The 20,302-nt window shown below is 37.9% G+C and overlaps 1 protein-coding gene across 8 annotated transcripts in view; it reads right to left on the bottom strand.

The window, feature by feature from the left end:
* The window catches only part of LOC127972510 (cell adhesion molecule DSCAML1), a 135,838-nt gene extending 116,032 nt beyond the window's left edge, over positions 1-19,806 (bottom strand). For 6 of the 8 annotated variants that reach the window (XM_052576053.1, XM_052576054.1, XM_052576056.1 and 3 more), the window contains exons 1-2: positions 19,516-19,805; positions 5,466-5,786 (exon numbers count right to left, since the gene is read on the bottom strand). In XM_052576053.1, coding sequence (XP_052432013.1) covers positions 5,466-5,786; positions 19,516-19,765 — 571 coding nt within the window. In that variant the 5' untranslated portion in view covers positions 19,766-19,805. Of the gene's footprint in view, positions 1-5,465; positions 5,787-19,515 lie in introns of those variants that run through there. The other 2 variants (XM_052576055.1, XM_052576061.1) reach the window with 2 other exon arrangements.
* Between the last annotated feature and the right edge of the window lie 496 nt (positions 19,807-20,302).

Here is a 20,302-nt window from a genome sequence, read left to right as displayed (position 1 = left end):
GGACGCTGACTTATTGCAGGGGAGAATGTAACCGAGTGGTAAAAAGTATAGTAATTTATTTCTCCCTTTGCATCGTTAAACTTATTGTATTTTTATTTTCTGTTTTCTGTAAATTACTAAGTCAGAAGAAACAGTTAATATCTGCATTTTTCCTTGAGTCGTCAGTAGGTGGTGCTGTTTGCATTATGCATGGGAAATGCGCATGTGCTGTTTTCAGATCTTTTTGGGTGATGTGCAGGGAGCAACATTGGGGAGATGTGCACTCTCTGTAATCAGTGACATATTTAAGACCATCCAAGGGTAAATCTAGTATTTCCTTCTAATCTTCCTCTTAAATATCATTTCTGGATATATATTTTGTTGTGTGGTTTCTAAAGATGTCATGTTATTAAAGTTGTATTGTGTACGATGGAATGACGTCACACCATGCGGTATAGGCCTGTTCAATTGTGGCTTTACACATTTTTTTACATTGTGCAAATGTTTCAGGTGTTGATGTTTTATCTGATTATTTACAGTACAGCATTTTGTTGAGGATTTCAGCCCTCATAAAGTGAATGTGAGGTGTAAAGTAGGAGCTCATCATTTTGTGAGTGTTATCTTTTTATTTTTCACAAATTATATGTAAGTGGGTAATATTTCCATGTTCTTATTATGCTTTGTTTATTTTGTATAGTGTTCCCACTGCCGTATTGTACCGTGTAGTACCACATGTGATTTTAGTGTGGTAGTTTCTCTGTAGCGTCTCACAACATTTTGTTGTTGTGGTATTCCTTTTGTATTTAATTATTTAACTTTTGTATCTTTGTGTGGCGGCTGTATTTTTACTGGGCCGTGTTTGCGATGGTTAAGAGTTTGTTTCTGCTTATAGCAGTTGGATTGTGGAACAATCTGTTGAACATTAGGAATAATTATACACTGAGAAATATAGAGCTGTGAGATTTAAACTTTATTCCCAGCTCTTTGTATCCTTCTCTGTTTTTTTTGTTCCGTCTATTTTCAAAAATAGATATTTAACTCTTTTTCTTTGTTTCCGGTCTATTTTGAGCCGGAACGGTTTCTTGTACACTCTTGTTAAACATTTCAGAACATGTCATTCTTTTGAAAATACTAAATGAATAAACTACAAAGTAAGTAAACCCGCTAAAAGTGTTTCTGGTGGTCAATTAAATTCCCCGGTCACATATATATAATTAATGCCTGGCTTGTGGGTGAATTTCCTTGGTCATTAATAAAGGTTTCTGCCAGGTGCCAGTGTCACCCACAGCGAGGCGAATCAGTGTCCTTGTCTGATAGTTAAGTCATGAATCGTTGAGCCCAGTCATTATATTTCTCAATATTTAACTACGGTCTATGAAATTATGTAAATGAAAGTTGCTTGAGTAAGTTAAAACAGGCTGTGTATATTTGCCCATTGTTAACTAACCAGCTTCTTACCGATGCAGATGAGATTTGAATCGATAGAACAAATCAATAGAACTCCCTATTACACTCAGGACTCCATAGTCTACAAATAATCATTTATTCAGTCATTGATTGACTGCGAGTCTCAGGCTTTATTGAATTTCTAAAGATAAACTAACTCAAAGCGGCCCTCTATTAGCTAGTTTTATTTTCGCCTCGACTCGGATTGTGCTAGACCTGGTTGTGGAATGCTGTTTTACAGCGGTGGAAGGAGCGTAAACAAGCGAAAACATCTCTAAGGCTTCAATAATGCATGTGTAAAATTCGCAGACGAATTTGCAGACAACAATAGCAGATAGCATTTGTTATGGGCAAATGACTCTCCGTCTTCATGTGTGGCATCATTAGAATGTTACCGATGCCTGACTATACTCATCGGTTGCTTGGAAACGGACTGACACACGGGCTGGTGCTCTCTTTCTCCTTTTGCGCACACCATGAGTCCTGTATCACCGTCGTTTAAATAATTAACTTGAGAGAAAGCAAATACCGTATTTACTTATTCATGACGCAAGACGTATCAAAAAAAAAAAGAGAAAAGGTCCAAATTGAATAAGAATGAGGCGGTGAAAGGTGCTCATTAATGTAATAGAGAAGAAAAACAAAATGAACATGACCTATCAGGAGGCAGGAAGCCTAAGAAACAAAGGGCGGAAAGAAAGGAAGAGCGAGCCTGTGTCACAGTGCACCTGCCACACACGTCACATGGGGTCTGTGTTTAACCCTTGAGATGACTTTAGACAAACTCAATACAGTAGGACAATCTCCAGTAAACACGCTACTATGTTTTTTGGATAATAGAGGTGATTTAGTTACTATAGCATGGCTTCTGCTAAGCAAATTTCTGCATTTAACTTGACTGTATCCTCCTGACAGTTACCTGCTTCCAACTAATAGACAGACAGACAGACAGACAGACAGACAGACAGATAGATAGATAGATAGATAGATAGATAGATAGATAGATAGATAGATAGATAGATAGATAGATAGATAGATAGATAGATAGATAGATAGATAGATAGATGAATAGCCTACCTATAGTATACAAGAAACAGGGACATAAACAAATGACATGCTAAGAGTTGAGCCACTGTAAAAGGCTAAATTAAAAATGAATAGTGAGTGCAAGGAGGAAACCACACACTCATATGAAGCCCTCATAGGGAGATTTTCATAAATGTAGAGCTATCCACACAGGTGCCCATGCTATTATTGGCACAGGATCAGCATGGAGGAGAGTGGGTGAGAAAAGAGGAGGAGGGAAAGAGAGAGAGAGAGAGAGAGATGCATGGGGGGGATGGTGTCATACAGTGAGCTGTCAGCTGTCATCATTCTCCAGTGCCACCTGAGACATTCAGCGCCACACCCTGCCCCTCCCCTCACCGTACCCATGGTAACCCCTCAGTGCCAGGATCTGATTGGCTGGTAAGGGAGCCCTAGTGATGGGTTCCTCAGGGCTCTTTTTGGGTTGCTAGGTCCACTAGCAGTTTTGCTGCATCTCAGCACTTAATTGATTAATTAGTGTAATTATTTGAGGCGAAAGTCACCCCCGTCTTGTCGCCGGTTGGTTGGTAATTCATTCCATCCTCTGAGACTTTAATGTTAATGCGGGTAAAGTGGAAAAAGTAGCACCGGCCAAACTAGCCTGGTTACAGTTGAATAATTGTTCAAGCAGACATTATTTATAAAGATGGTTGATCTGCGTTGCTTGATGGGCTGATTTCTAGGAAATTCAGAGTAGGTGAACGCGTAAATGTGTGTGTGTGTGTGTGTGTGTGTTTGTGTGAGATGGGAAATCTAGCTTAGAGGACAGATGGAGACTGGGAGACAGGAGGGACACTGGCACTGCGCAGGCTGGCATAAGAGTGAGTGTGTGAGTGTAGGGAGGTGTATGGATATCCCTCGCTGTTGCTGGGCGGCCAGCCCCACTCACGAGCGGTGACCTTGGCACCGAGTGGGAGGGTCAGTCAGCCAACTGTCTGTAACGCCGTGTGTCCGTCTGTGCGATGCTTTTTAAAGCAGCCAGGTCATCAGGCCGTCCACTGGGACATCCATTTGGCACTTACATTCTTATTTAGGTTAGCAATATGGCGGCCGCTACTTCTGCTGTTACTGCAGATGTTAAGTTAAGAACTCATGTTCCACCTGTAACGTCACGCGCGCCCTTCTGCCACAGTGCCTGCGTGGACTATGCTCTTTTCTCAGAGCATTATGGCCTGTAATGTGATGCTGATAAGAACTAAAGCCATTGCAGTCTTTCAGGGTAAAAGTGGGCAGTGTCACACTTTATTTTGAGGTCCAGTTCTCCCTATTAACAAACCATTAACTATGACTTTTGCTTAGGTGAACTATTAATATCTTCTGTTTATTAATAGTTAGTAAGGTAGTTGTGAAGTTGAGGTATTGGGCAGGAATAAATAAGGAATAAAATAAAACATCATTTATGTGAAATAAAAACCTGTTCTGACATTATAAATGTCTTTATTGTCAAATTATTCATATAAAATTATTAATTTATTTTATATTAATAAATTGATTAATATACATTTTATATTAATTAATATATTAATATTTATAGTATATTCTAAAACTAAACACAAAAAGGTAGTGTGCATAACTACATTTATTTATATTTATGTTCATATTTATTAAGAAAATGTATCTGTCTACCAGTTATTGACATAATTAATGTTTTATATATAATGACTAACCAAGTTTTGCTTACACTATAGATTTGTGGACAAATTCTCACTAGTAATTAACTATTAAGAACAACCTTTTGCCTAAATAAACTTCTAATTGGCTGCCTATTAATAGTTAGTAAGATAGATGTTAAGTTTAGATATTGGGTGGGGCTAAAGCGATCTAAAATATGGTCTTACAGAATAAGGCATAAATGTGTGCTTTATAAGTATTAATACACAGTCAATATGCTTTGAATATGCATGCTTATAAGCACTGTTGGGAACGTTGCTTTAAAAAGTAATTAGTTATAGTTACTCACTACCTGTTCCAAAAAGTAATTGAGTTAGTAACTGAATTACTCTATAATAAAAGTAACTCATTACAAGGGAAAGTAACTATTTGTGTTACTGTAAAAATAAATAAATAAATAAATAAATAAAAAGTTGCTATATGTCAAAGATTTTGAATTTTTTTAAGCAGTTCTCACCTGTCAGTTGAAATGAGTAGAACAGACAGGTGTACATAACTTTCGATATTAATTGCACGTCAACAGACAGCAAGAGTTTTATCCTGCACTTCAAGTATTATCTTTGTAAGAAAAGTGTTTTTGGCCACTAGCTTTGTAGATGCGTGTGTCACACGTTACATGTACACATTACATGCACGTTCTTTCCTTTGACCACAATGAATTTGAAGTAGTGCTTATATCTCCACCTTGAAAATGCCAACTTTTCATCGGATTGCTCCTGACTCGTCATTTCTGCTACTGCTGCGAATCTCTGTGTAGCTGTTGCGGGTGGTGTGTGTGTGTGTGTGTGTGTGTGTGTGTTTGGCGCCGCTGGCGCATGTGCCAGCATGTGTGTGAATCACTGGCTCTGATTGGCTATCATGAAACACATGACTCTGCCTTAGCCAATAATAATCGCTTATCTCGTTATTAACCCACCTGCTCACTCGCTGTGTGACAGTGTGAGCCAGGGGTGCGTTTATTAAATCAATTCTTAGTAATGCACCGCATTTAACATTCAGTAACGTTAACAGCATTTTAATGACGGGAAAAGTAGTTAGTTAGATTACCCCGTTACTGAAAAAATAACGTCGTTACCTAACGCCGTTCTTTTAAGCGCCGTTATTCCAAACACTGCTTATAAGCAACTACTTAATAGTGAGAATTGATCATGGCCTGTTCCTTGTGAGATCTGACGAAGAACGTTAGTGGTTGCCAACCCTGACGTTTACACACTGCACTACACCACCATATAAATACATTAAATATATGGATAGACAGATGGATGGATGGGATCATGTCTCACCTGCTTTGACACGGATGCTAGGGCTGCGGATCTTGCCGGCCTGGTTCTCGGCAGTGCAGAAGTAGTCATTATCATGAATGAAGCTGTTGAAGGCAGAGGGGGAGAAGGGGTAGAGCTGCAGCGTGCCGTTGGCATGAACGTGGCGGATGTGTGGCACGTCATAGATGTCGTCGCCGGTGGCCAGGTACCAGCGGAGGACGGCATGGGGGGCGCCACCCGCAGGACAGGGCAGGGACACCCCCACTGAGCTGGAGAAGGTCACTCTCTGCAGGGAAGCATTCACAAAGTACAGCCGCGTCGAGACCACATCCTCGCTGTGCACTGGAAGAGATAAAACATGGTCAGTTGCGAAGTGACAAAATAATTTTATTCTTCAAATCAACACCTAGACAGGTAAAGGGCCCAATGCATACTGGTACCTTTGAGTTACGGCACTTTGAAATCGTAATAGAAGCACTGCATGTCATTCTGGCAAACTTCCACCTCACATTCACGTCTGGTAAAGTGCACGCCATGCTCTGATTGGATTATCCCAGAGACGTTCCCACTGGGTCAGCACAACTAAATTCAAATCAATCACTGGATTGAGAAGATGATGTAACCAAAAATGGTCCTTTATCTTATTATCTGTCTGTCGTTTACCAGGTGGACAATCTATATGGGAAAGCTAGGTCAGCTTGTCACTATAGTAGCAAGTCACAAATCTTTCCTAAAGCTGCAGTTACTTTAACGCACGTCCGGTGTTTTAAAGCTGCGGTAGGGAACTTTTGACGCTCTAGCGGTTAATAAACAGAACTGCTTGCGTCTTGCGGAAGAACATCGTAGCCGGAACTACTTCTCTCTGTTTATGTCTATGAAGAATCACAAAGGTACTGGGTTACTCCGTGGCGGTATCCCTGAAGCAATCTAAAATAGTCCGAATATAAACACTTATTATAGGTGCACCCTAGTGATTCAGTACAAGCCAAAAACACAGTTTGGAAAATTGATTCTTGGTGTACTCGCTTATTATATACATTTTTTTTACATTTTGAACACAAACAAAGTTACGGACCGTAGCTCAGATTGGTTATTTTTTACCAGGAGCGGCAAATGGCAATAGGACCGCTGGGAGGAGCCAGAGGAGCTTGATTTTTTTCACAGATTATCTGTCTCATATTATACTGTCAGGACATAATGACAGGTTTAATAAATATGTAAAAAATATTTTTTTACAAAAGTTCCCTACAGCACCTTTAAGTTAGTTAGACATATCTTATGTCCACTCTGCAACTGATGCTTAAAGGGTTAGTTCACCCAAATATTAAAATGATGTCATTAATGATGCACCCTCATGTCATTCCAAACCCGTAAGACCACCGTTTATCTTCGGAACACAGTTTAAGATATTTTAGATTTAGTCCGAGAGCTCTCACTCCCTCCATTGAAACTGTGTGTACGGTCTACTGTCCATGTCCAGAAAGGTAAGAAAATCATCATCAAAGTAGTCCATCTGACATCAGAGGGTCAGTTAGAATTTGTTGAAGCACATTTTTGTCCAAAAATAAAGATTACGACTTTATTCAGCATTGTCTTATCTTCCGGGTCTGTTGTGAGCACGACTGCTGTGACTGTTGATGTACGATGTTGCTGACGTGTTATCTTTGTTATTGGGCGCACCAGAAAACACGTCAGCAGCTTCATACGTCTGCAGTGCCATGAACGCACTCACAACAGACCCGAAAGAGAAAACAATGCTGAATAAAGTCGTAATTTTTATTTTTGGAACAAAATGTGCTTCAACAAATTCTAACTGACCCTCTTATGTCACATTGACTACTTTGAAGATGTTTTTATTACCTTTGTGGACATGGACAGACACTTTCAATGGAGGGACAGAAAGCTCTCGAACTAAATCTAAAATATCTTAAACTGTGTTCCGAAGATGAACGGAGGTCTTACGGGTTTGGAATTAATGAAATAATTGTAATATTTGGGTGAACTAACCCTTTAACCACCATAGAATGAAACATCGTTGGAGAAATTAACTACTGTAACTAGTCACAACTGTTTCCCAAATTTGCATTTACTTTATCGCACATCCATTGTTTGACATATTTGATGTTGACGTCACAACTGATGCTTAGCTACGACAGTATGATGCATTATTGGACAAATTAACTACTTTAGCTAGTCATAACTGTATCTCAGTGCCACAGATATTTTGTCGCACATCCATCATTCGGAAGAAAGTTGGTCCGACAAATTTGATATTGATTTTACAACATAGTATGATGCATTATTGGATAAATTAACTGCCCATGTTATTCACAACTGTCTCCCAAAACCTCAGTAACTTTGTAACACATTCATAATTTTGAAAAAGTTGGTTCAACAAATTTGTACTTAGTCACATATCTGTAATTCAAACCAAGTTGGTTCAACATATTTAATGTTAACATCCCAACTAATGTGTAATTACTACAGTATGATGCACCATTGGAGAACTGCTTCCAAAAGCCAAAGTTACTATGTCACCCGCTTGATGTTTGGATCAAGTTGGTTCATATTTGAACATTACCACACATGTGCCCTTTGAACCATGTTGGTTCATCATGTTTGTTTTATTTTTTTGTCACACAGGTGGAAATAATAAATTATGCTAATTAATGGGTTAAAAAATGAAACAATAGCTGTATCATTTCGAAAGCTGCACCGTAAGGTTGCATTTGTTTGCTGCAAGAAAAAGCCAACTATGGTTGCATGTACTTTCATTAGCACATTCTAACTCTGAAAAACTGTTAACCATCTATTGATAAACTGAAAAATATAGAATCAATCTATACTTCAAACCACTGAAATACTGTTAACAAATATTAATTTGGAACTTTTTCCAATTTTCGGAATTTTAGACAACACCAAATCTTTGAGCTATGCTGATAATGACAGAACTTTCAACTATAGTTGGCTAACTGCACTTTTGGAAAATGTACCAAAGGATCTTAAGCATCTTAGTCAGGTTAGACGTCATACTGAATTTAACAAGGACTATAACTATATATAAATCGTTCTCAATTTTAAAGAATAGCAGAGTCCACACCACAGCTATAATGATAAAGGCACAGAGAAACAATATTATTAGAATCACATTCATGAACGATTTTTCCAGCTTATGAATGATAAAAACATTGACACCCAATCAGAATCAATCCTTATATAATGAGCTTGAGAATTTAAAGTGGCAGACGAATGTGGGTTCAGAATTGACAACAGACAATAGTATATAGTTTTCTTTATAGTTATTGTTCTTGGTGTAAACAGGCCTTTACAGTCTTTATAATCACATACTTTTCGCTTAAATTAAGTTTTATTTTCTTTTTTTTTTTCTTCTTTTTTTTGTAAGCTGACCAATCTGTATGTTGCAAAGAACAGTACAATCCATTTGACGCAGAGTACTTCTTACCCTCATATCTCATTTTCATTCATGCCAAAAACTAAATATGGCGCTACCCTCACTAAGTTCTTTAGAATGATAAAAATGACTCTTTGTAAAACAGAAAATGCTGCAATTTCCACAAAAGCAAACACAGAAGTAAATGAACAAAGCCAGATGCAAGACTCAGCGAGGCTTCCAAACAAATGCCAACTTTGTCCACAGCAAGAGTGGATATTCCATTCACATCTTTCCTATGTATGTTCTTGGCAGATGATTCCTTACCAAAGCGACTTATCCAACCTTAACCCAAATGACAGCTATAACAGCACAGTTGTAGGGCAAGCATTAAAGAATATCACTAATCTAATATGTGTGCGGTGTGAGCCGTGCTGAATGCCGCCATCTGATAGGAGAATAAATAGGTCATAGAAACTCCTCTATGTATCTATAAACCTCTTTGACAGCTAATGTGAATCAGACAATCATTCGCTCTTGGTGTATTACCAAAACCGGACTACAATGAGAAAAGAGGAAAAAAAAAGTGGTGGTTTGCGTAAATTAATACACTTGCTAATTTAGCAGCATAGCTAATTATGTCTTTTAAAGGCGGCGTTTTAGCGATTTACCATCCTGGCATCTCTATTATCTGCAGGCTCTATTACGGATTACATGGTTCGGGTGGGATGGCTCTGAATCTTTTTGTATTCAGAGAATTGCTTAGCTCAGCTCTGGCTCCAAGCCAAGGGAGACACAAGCCCAAAGCAAGATAATTTTCTTCTAAGGCAATTACATTTAATTAATGCCCCCCACCAGGTTTATGTCAACAATGCCTGGATTAACCCCCATTCTTGTGATTCTTATTGTGTTTGAAAGAATAATGGTGACATGCTACCTTGGCATTAAAATCAATGGGGTACCTATAAGCTTCCGCATACTGAACAGACAGCATCTCAGTATATAAAAATAAATATGAAATTGGAATTCCTACCCAATAACTCTAAATATTAAAGGAACAGTTCACCTAACAATGAAAATGCCGCTCGTTTTATTGCAATGAAAGTTCAATGTTCTCAAGATACTATATTCCTTTAATGACTATAATAATGTCAATTCTACTTTTGACAGTTGTAGGCTACTCCATTTAAAGTCTTACAAAGGACAATAATAATGTTTATTTAATGAGGGAAAAAAAATCTAGCAAAATGTAAAATGTAAAAACATGCAAAACATAGAATAAAAACCATGAAAAAAAAAGTTATGTTAGAAAATTCAAAGGCTGAGATTAGAGCTAAAGGTTTTATTGGGTAAGATGGGGGTTTGGATTCGTTCTCTCTCCATCCATCACTCTCTCTCTCTCTCCCTCTCTTTTTATATTCCCATAGAACATGAAGGGATATGTTATGTGATTGGAATTTGTACGCCAGACGCAGAGAGTTAAATCCATATAATCTTCTTTCACATTTAACACACACAGAGCCTTCCTGGCCTGGTAATCGCAGCACGGTGGAGGGCCTCTATCACTTCCCCTCACTCTGCCTGTGAGGAGGGCAGATTATGGAGGTGGGTGCGAACCAGGGGGCAAGAGTACAGACAGGACCAGGTTTAGAGTGTGCATAGTGGTAGGTTAAATGTGGGGGGGGGGGGGGGTGGATTGGGGCTGATGGGAATGGATGGGATGTGCTATCAAGAGTTACAAGTTGAATAGGAATGAAATAAAATGCTTCTCATTGTTAAAACTTTGCATGAAAGGCTTAAAACAACGTCTAGACTGGCAGTTCTCAACCTTTGTTACTCCAAAGTCCCCTACAGTCAAGGTTATTCTTTAAAAAGCTGAATACTGGGATCATAACACCTAGTCCCATTATGCAAAAAAAAAAAAAAAAAAAACATTCATTCAAGTAAATAAATAAATAATGGAAGAACTAGCATTTAAATAATTAATAAATCATTATTTGTTAATTACTTTTATTTATTTCTAAGTTAACCCCTTGAAAGTTTACTGAGGCCCCATACTGGGCTATGAAAAACCCCCTGTTGAGAACTCTGTTGTGAATGCAAAGTTGGCTTTCAGTGCAGTACCACAGATGTACTGACAAATCTAGGTTTTGAAGCAAATGTTTGACCCGAGCTTTTGTGTAAAGAACCTCTGGGATCCAGCATTAGAGTTAAACAGCAAAGATTCCTGACATGCTCAAAATGGAGCAGTCCCTGGCTGCCGTCAGCCTTAAGTGCTATTTGGGACGAGAGCAGAGTGCACTCTAGCCTGGTTTCTAAGCTGTGTCAAATATAATTCCGAGAACCCTTTTCAGGACCATGGACAGTGACTGAATGGTCCCTAAACACATTTCAGCACTATAGACAGTGCCAATATCCTCCTTTCCACAGAAATGCAACTTAAAAATAAGCATATAAAAGCATCTGTTAATTTTTAAGAGATCATTTTAAGAATATATATATATATATATATATATATATATATATATATATATATATATATATATATATATATATATATATATATATATGAAAAACTAAAACTAAAACAAACATATCTCTCTTATTATTGGACAAACAAAAGCAAACGCCACCCCGCTCGTGGCAAAAACAAATATAGACAATAGCGGAATGCCTGCGTGACAACACATCAGTTCACAGTAGATCTGAACAAAACACAGCAACACTGGGAAATATGGTCATGGTCTTATTGAAATGGGATGAAAAACAGGTCAACTGGTTAGTCTCCCTGCCCCCCAACCCTTTTTGCCTTTGCAGATTATAGCCTAAAGCATAAACCCCCATAATAAAGATTGCAATATCTATAATCTCACAGCGGGGTTCTGGGTAAGGGGCTGTGGATCCAAAAGGGACAGCCTGGGGATATCGCCCCTACAGTCTGGGTGATGGTGGTTGGGGGAGTCTGAGGTAAGGAGGGGGAAAAGGAAAAGCTTGAGCCCGACAGCTGCAGTTTGAACTCCACACCAACAGGTGCCCCTATTGGGAGGCTGATAGGACTACCACAGGACCTCTGGTCATAACTTTCTGAGCCAATAACCTGAGCTGTAAATGGCATGCCATTCATAACCCTAAAGGAGTTGTCACATTTACCAATGCTTTGTGAATTTTTAGAGAGAAAATTCCAGTCATTTCAATAGGAATCATTGTGATCATGAGTTTTGTGGAAGTGCAAAAAAGTTCTCCATGCAGATTCCACGAATTTCATGAATTTGCCACATCAAACAGAATTAATCTGTTTTGTTTAAAGGTTGTGAGCTATGTTTCATACATCGCTACACTTTTAATTGAGAAAAACTTTGCCTAAATTTCGCTAGTGTGACCTCACCTTAAAGCTGCAGAAAATTAAGTCGTTATAATGCTGATTGGCACAAAAACATATATATAAAGGTAGGATTTAAAGAAAACAGAAAAAGAAATACAAATACGTATATATAATATAGAGAACGTCAATAGGAAAACAAAGCAAAAACCAGGACACTATAGGCAATTTAGTAATCACAGCCAAGACATGTCCAGGTAAAAAGATGATGTATGGTCACCCTAAACAATGTGGTCAATGAAAATTAATTTAGAGTAAAGATATTTGTTGATACTATGCATGAGAAAAAAAAAATGGAATACATCAGCTGCAGTATCCATACAACTATACAAAAATGGTTGACCTCTATGTCCAAGGACTTCATATGTCCATGGAAAATCGTTGAGACATTTAGGGTAGATGTTCAGTAATTTAGTGGGGTCTTAAGGAGGTAAAACAGAAAGGGCAATGGAATAACCCAATTTCTTCTCTCTTTGTTCTGAGATGACTTCCGTGTGAGGGCTAACGAAGCCCTGCAGCTCCTTGCCATTCTCGTTGCCATATGCCAAACGAGGGAAAGGGCTGGGAATGCTGAAATGCTCCATTAATGATGCCAGTTTTCCCTATCTATCTGTCTAACTCTCAAGATGGACGCGTTATTCTCCACCCACTTCCTCGAACCAAAAAAAAAAAAAAAAAAAAAATCCTGCTCAAAAATGACTTTGCTCATCATTTCTTGTTTTACCATCCTTCTCGCTATCTCTCCCTGCTAATCGCCTTCTATTTTCCTCTTTCCCATCTTCCTCTTTATGCGATCCTTCTTCTTGCACATTTGCACAACATATACATACATACATACATATATTTTTTTGTTCGGTCACTATGGAAATAGCATTTGAATATGTATTGCAGACAGCCTATTGCCAATGGTGAGCCGCTATGCATAATGCAGCTCTCACAGTCGCTCATCTGCATTTGCTTAGACACACACTCTCTCTCGCATACACACGCATAGATCTTCACACCCTGTCCTCAAAGAAATCTAGATACAATCTCTCTTTCGATCACTGTGTCTCACCTACATAAGCATGTCTGAATACAGGCGCATATTTTTGGAGAGCGCAACTGTTCGACAACAACGCAATTCAACCATCCATTTGCCTCCGAGCCTTCCAATTAATTTATTCGCAGATTGTTCAAGGGCCATTTCCGCTGTCAAGCATGTCTGTATCGTGCTACAACGCCGCATATATATATATATTTTTAACAGCTTCCAGTGTCATAATGTTTTCTTTAACCTTTTAAAATGACTCATGAGATTAAGAGAGAGAGGGGCTGACTTTCTTCCTCCTTTGTTTTTTATACCTTTCATCAGACAAGCCACTTATCAAACTGATAATCATTTATGCACGGTGCAGTCAAGGAAAAATCAATACTACAGGTGTTGAGTAACTTCCAGCTGGATCTAAAGTCAGCTGTGCACTTATGGGTTTATGATAGCAAGAATGAGGTGTGTGCATGTTGGACATTTCTTCATAGCTAGGCTGAGGAGGACACATGTACCCTAGTGTTTAGATTACATTTGTTCTGCTGTATTAGAGTAAATCTTGCCTGCCACTGTTGTCCCTGTGAATGTTCAGTGCTTTGCGTGAGTGAGCTCGAGTGGATTGGAAACCAGTCACATGTAACCTCCTACATTTGTATGGCAATCTCTTTGAGAAGAGAGCGAGAGAAAAGTGGTAGAGTAGAAGAAGTATAAATCTATACGTTTGGTTATAAAATTAGCATTTTGCATACATCTAATGAATCAGATATATGTCATAAGGGTCAATTTCTGGAAATTGAGATGTATACATCATCTTAAAGCTGAATAAACAAGCTTTCCTTTAATGTATGGTTTGTTCGGACAGTATTTGATACAACTATTTGAATTTCTGGAAGGGTGCAAAACAAAATAAAAAAAAAATATATAAATAATGAGAAAATCACCTTTGATTTTTTCCTAATGAAGTTCTAGCAATGCATATTACTAATCAAAAATTAGGTTTTGACATATTTATGGTAGGACATTTACAAATTATCTTTATGGACCATGATCTTCACTTAATATACTAATGATTTTTGGCATGAAAGAAAAATCTTTTGGATATTGCTAAAAAATATACTTCAGCGAGTTGATTTGTGGTCCAGGGTCACATATGATCACGTAAGAGCGTGAGGTTGATAAATGCAGTTGAAAATGCATTAGGGGTTGGATTTTGAAATGGGTAAGGGTTTTCTACCCCCCCATATTTTCAGGTTACTGCAGCATCAGGGAATTTTTTTTTTTTTTTTTTTAATCTCCATTTGCAGAGGTCACTCAGATTTCAAAGGATGATTTTGGAGGTTGAGAGTTTCAGTCCTCTCAATGCATTTTTAAAAGAGTTAATAAAATGAGAATCTTATGTTTTGCCATTTTTGGGTAGTTTATAGACTGTAGTTTAAACACTTTATAAACTGCCCCTCTTCTGGCCACTCTTTACCTCTAAGTAAAATGCAAGTAGGCTATATCATTATCTGCAACAGGAGCGACAGGAATCTGAACTTCTGTGGTTCCTGTTCATAGAGTTATTAGTGCGTGTGTGTGTGTGTGTGTGTGTGAAGAGAGAGAGTGTGCGTGAGTGATTCTATTTGTTGTATTTAAATCTATGATAAAATATATTGCCAGTTGTTGTTTCCCAGTGCACATTTGTTCGCAAAGGAACGCGGCAAAGCGCTAGAGCGACGTGCTGTTGCTATGGTTACCTCCTGAGGCTACTGCTGTTCGTGAGTAATTGTAGATAACTTTTGAGGTTGATTGAAAAAAAAAAAAAAAAAAAAAAATATATATATATATATATATATATATATATATATATATATATATATATATATATATATATATATATATATATATATATATATATAGGAATAGGAATATATATACACACGCACAAACACACACAAAGAAGAGACCTCCATCCCTGATTGATTAGATATTGATTGGAGGATTCATGCTTTAAGTCAAATCAAGATTCGCACCTTGACACTGGATCTTACAGTATTCTCAGTCTCCAGATCTGTTGCCTTGCGCATGGCGTCCGATTGGTTGGTCAAGTGGCCCCGACGCACCGCGTGCAGCAGGTGCTCCGGAGGCGAGGAGTGTTTGCTCGCGCGCTTAACTCACCGGCACACGAGCTCTGAAAGGAGAACAGCGGTCACCTGTCGAAGCGGAACGCCAGAGTGACACGCAGAGTTTTATTTTGACCGCACTTCAGCTGAAATGGCAGGTGGAGCGGCGGGGTGTGATTTAAGGCGGAGGGAAAAAATAGCTCGCCGCTTAACCCAGTAATTCTCGACGGTTACATTTGTGGCGCCAATTCTCTTCTGCGTTTTGAAGGGTCTGAGAGTGATGTATTTTACACAGAGTTCAGACTGTCTAGAGTTTATATGGTAGTTTGCATGTCCGGTGTAAGCAGTCACAGAGCTGTTTAATTCCATAAAAGAAAGGCATGTAAAACATGCCACAATAAGGATTCAGCTAAAAGCTCATATTTAATACATAGTTTAGTCTATTATTAAAAAGTCTATTATTAAAAACACACGAATTAAAAAAAAAGTATCATGTCTTCCCCCCACATTTCCCTATGATACATATGTCCATATATAATCGTGATTCGTGACTTACAATGTTTCAAACTTTCTTGTGCAACAAAGCAAGTTTTGATGTTTCCCACGGGCATTGGAATGAAACTCATACTTTGTGAAACTTTTCTAAATCTTTATTTATTTATTTATTTATTTTGATTTTTTTTAAGTACCCTATATTTGTCTATTAAATGCGTTCCGTGAAATGTTTTAGATAGGAACAGTTTGGGTTTTAAAAATCAATTCAGCACAGTCATAATTCTTGGGAGAAAAAAACAACAACTGATGCGACAAACCTGTTTAGTCGAAACCATCTCATTCTCAAGTAGACGTAAAGTTCAAGTACATATTACTACAGTTTATGAGAGTAACGTGTGTTTATCACTGTGACTCATGCTGCTGTCACACAATGCTTTGCTCTTTATTTTTATACAGGAAATATCGTATTATAATGAACGCAATGTTTCTCCCGGCAAATTACATAAAAATAAAGAATTAAAAAAAAAAAAAGAAGAAGAGGGAAACAGGTGCAGGCCTCTATGACGAGTATAACGAAACAGAGAGATAGACAGATCCACGGAGAGAGAGAGAGAGAGAGAGAGAGAGAGAGAGAGAGAGAGAGAGAGAGAGAGAGAGAGAGAGAGAGAGAGAGAAATAAATGGAGTCCTTATGGCCAATGACCTGATTTACTTTTGGAGTGGGGGATGCGGCAGATCTCCTACTAATTGCGCAGCTGGGAAGAACAGGGGGGAGAAAGGAAACCGATTTTGCATATTTCTATGAGGGGGAGACCGGGTGGGATAGAGGTGTCCTGATGTGAGGCGCAGGTTTGACATTGCGAGCAGTTTGGAGGTGAAAACGCATGAAAGTGGGCAATTATTTATTATTATTATTATTATTATTATTATTATTATTATTATTATTATTATTATTATTATTATATTTTATGTTCACGTATTTCTGTTATTGATGATGTTAGACATACATAAGTTGTTTATTATTATTATTATTATTATTATTATTATTATTATTATTATTATATCTCAGTCTAAAAAGGTCTGACGTGGCAAGCTCCTTTCAATCACATTTTAATTTAGGCAAATGTTCAGAAAATCGGATCAGACCGGATAATATCGCAGCCACCACACAAATTTGACGACCTGACGACTGTTGATCCTTAAAATAAATACTGGACAGACACAGACACACACACACTGCCCACAGCCCTTTTATTCATTATTCATTATCCTATGAAGCAAATCTGGCATAAATACAATTGATAAAGATAAACAAATATTTGTTCAAATGTTTTGTTTGATATTCTAAACAGATTTGAGATCTATCACTCTGAAGGTACAGACCATCTGGTTAATAACATCAATTAATTAAACTATATATATATATATATTCCATATTTCATATAAAGCCAATATTATTAAAAAAAAACTAATAAACTATGTCATTATTAATCTATTTAATAAAAATAGCTATTTGCTATTATTGTTTTATTGTTAATAATAATAATAATAATAATAATAATAATAATACAATTATAACTCCCATGCAAATAACAATGGAAATTTCCACAAACAATACTGCAGCATTCATCGGTGCCTTTTTCCATTTCATTTACTTGCATTTCCATAAAAAGACAAGCTGACCCTCGAGACTGCAGTTTACCCTGGATTCGGTTTCCCAGACCGGGGTTCAGGTGTGGAGACGGGGGGTAATATGCTCAAACTTACCCGGGTCACGATGATGCATAATAATTCAATTAAAATGACTGATAATTCCTAACCAACAACGACTAAAATGTGTTTTTATCACAACATACAATTATTTCGGGAAATGTGAGGGGGAAATGTAATATTTATTTTTTTAATTTTTTAATGGGAAATGTTTCTACATTCCTTGAAAGTGGAAAAGATGGAGGCGCGGCCCTCTTGGAAAAAATACGCAGTCCTAATGCATATGCATGTATGATAATTGATGTGCGTTTTACATCTCCTATCGACCGTGTCATCAGGTCTCGAGATACAAGATAAGAAATATAATGTGAAAATTAAAGAAAACACATCATGAACTATGAGCATTAGAAAATAAAGAATAAAACATTGCAAAAAAATTCAAAAGATAAGTTTGTTTCCGAGCTCCGTATCCCGTTTTTTACGCACTTTACGCCCTACTGCGCCCTTCCTCCCCCATACAAGAACACACACAAACATACACAAACACATTACTAATATACACCACAGTTCTCTTTCACAAACCATCTCTCTCTCACACACTAGGAGAGAGAGAATAATTATATATATATATATATATATATATATATATATATATATATATATATATATATATATATATATATATATATATATATATATATATACATACACACACCTTGTCAATTCTAAAGCATCTATACTCAAGCACTGTAAAACCAGGAAAAGCGTTTACATTTGAACTGTGGGTAAATAAATATGATATCCATACTTGATAAAAATAAAAATAAAAATCAGATAAAGGAAATAGGCGCACACGTTTGAAAAGTGGTTTCATCCAGAATTATTATGTAAGATAATTTTAGGAAAACAAAATATGAGCGAAAACTGAAATCACATCTCCAAGGCTGGAGGGTGAGAGAAGGAGGGGTATATATGCTGTGAGGTGTCAAAAACAAATTTTTTGAAGAGACACCATGACAAAAAAATGATGCGTAAAACTAACAGAATGAGCAAATAAATAACCTTACTTATGATTACAATAACCCACATCTTCGTTTTGCATTTATACAAATTCAAATGTGCCTTATCAAACCCACCATCAGCACAGCCAAACCGGGAATTTGTTGGCATAGAAAATGGAGGACCACTAATTGCACCAGTGCTAATTGGAAATGAAGCTGCATATGCCATTCTATTTTGTCACAAGATCTATGCAGATATATCCATCCTCTACCACAAAAAAACATGCATTTTTATTACAAAATACCTATTATCATTTTCCCTAAAGGCATACAGCAGCATGTTACTTTAAACAGCGAACAGACATATTCAAATCCTAGGAAATGTACATTCTTTATCGAGCCCAGTAAAAAAGAACACCAAGCGCGAACAAATTCACACCTCACTGACCAACTCTACTTTTCCCACCCAGCAAAGTACAGAAGGCCAAAAGTGTAAGGTAAATGCACACGACCGACGCAAAATCTGATCCCGTTCTACATATTCATAACTCAACAGCATATTCATATCTTGCATACAAATCATGATATCTCCCCCATCTTTGCGCACGGGAACATGCAGATCCTACAGCCTCATAATCTCCTTTTCGTGGTTAATCGCTGACTAGAAAAATCATCTTTTCATATTTTAAGCAACTAAAAACATTTTTGAACGAAGTTGCATAAGTTTTGAAGCGAAAGAAACTTCATGAAATCCAGATATGCGAGCGCGCAATAAAATAACGCTGAATATCTACTCAATAAACTTAACAGCGAGATATATATATATATATATATATATATATATATATATATATATATATATATATTTCTGCACACACATTTCCATTTAATTTAATTTAATACATTTTAACGGTTTATTCCAACATTGTTATAAGTAAAAAGCAGAAAAAACAAACTGACTACATACCTTCTTGAAAAGAATACAGCAGGAGTAAAGTTACCAGCCACATGCCATAAATAGCAGGTATATTTCTCAGGAATGTTTTGCAATCCCGACGTGTGCACTGTGCAGTATTCGGCCAGGCGAGGCTCCGTGCAGGAGTGGTGACGATGCTCCCCGGCGATCTCTCCAGCCCTAGTCCCGGACTCGCCAGCGCCGAGAAGCGGGGAAGACTCTGGTCCCGCCTCTCGTACCCTCCCCTCCGCGGGACCGTCATCCGAGCGGCCCCTCCTTCGGTAGTCTAATGGTAAGGCGAGATGGAGAGGTGCTGGTGCGGGGCCAGAGAGAGACGCGGCGAGGACGGCGCGCGGAGTTTTGTTGGTGGGGGTGGGTTGAGTGCATCAGGGAGGACAGGACTTAACATGTTGTTGTTGTTGTGAGGGGTCCACGTGGCTGGAGACAGCAGGGGCATTCTGAGGCACTCAGTGTTACCACAGCGCACCTGGGAACTTAATGGCTGCTTTTTTACGCACGGCGGATCACTTTTCGCAATGACAACGGCTTACCTTTTACCGCCAGAAATCGTGCATTGATGCAACGCTGCCGTCAAAAACTGTTTAAATATTGTCCGTTCTCCCAGTATGATCTTTTGGCTGGTTTTAGGCGCTTTTCAACAGACCCGGGCGAAAAAGTCCAGACTGGGAGACCACCTTAAACCATTTAAGACCCGCGGATCATCTGCAATATGTTTTAAAGTTCGTGCGAATGTTGTGTGCATAAAAGCCTCTGCGTTCGTTCTTTTATGTCACTGCTT

The sequence above is a fragment of the Carassius gibelio genome, chromosome B15 (assembly GCF_023724105.1).
Source record: "Carassius gibelio isolate Cgi1373 ecotype wild population from Czech Republic chromosome B15, carGib1.2-hapl.c, whole genome shotgun sequence".
Taxonomy (NCBI): domain Eukaryota; kingdom Metazoa; phylum Chordata; class Actinopteri; order Cypriniformes; family Cyprinidae; genus Carassius; species Carassius gibelio.
This window is presented reverse-complemented; position numbering and strand designations above follow the sequence as displayed.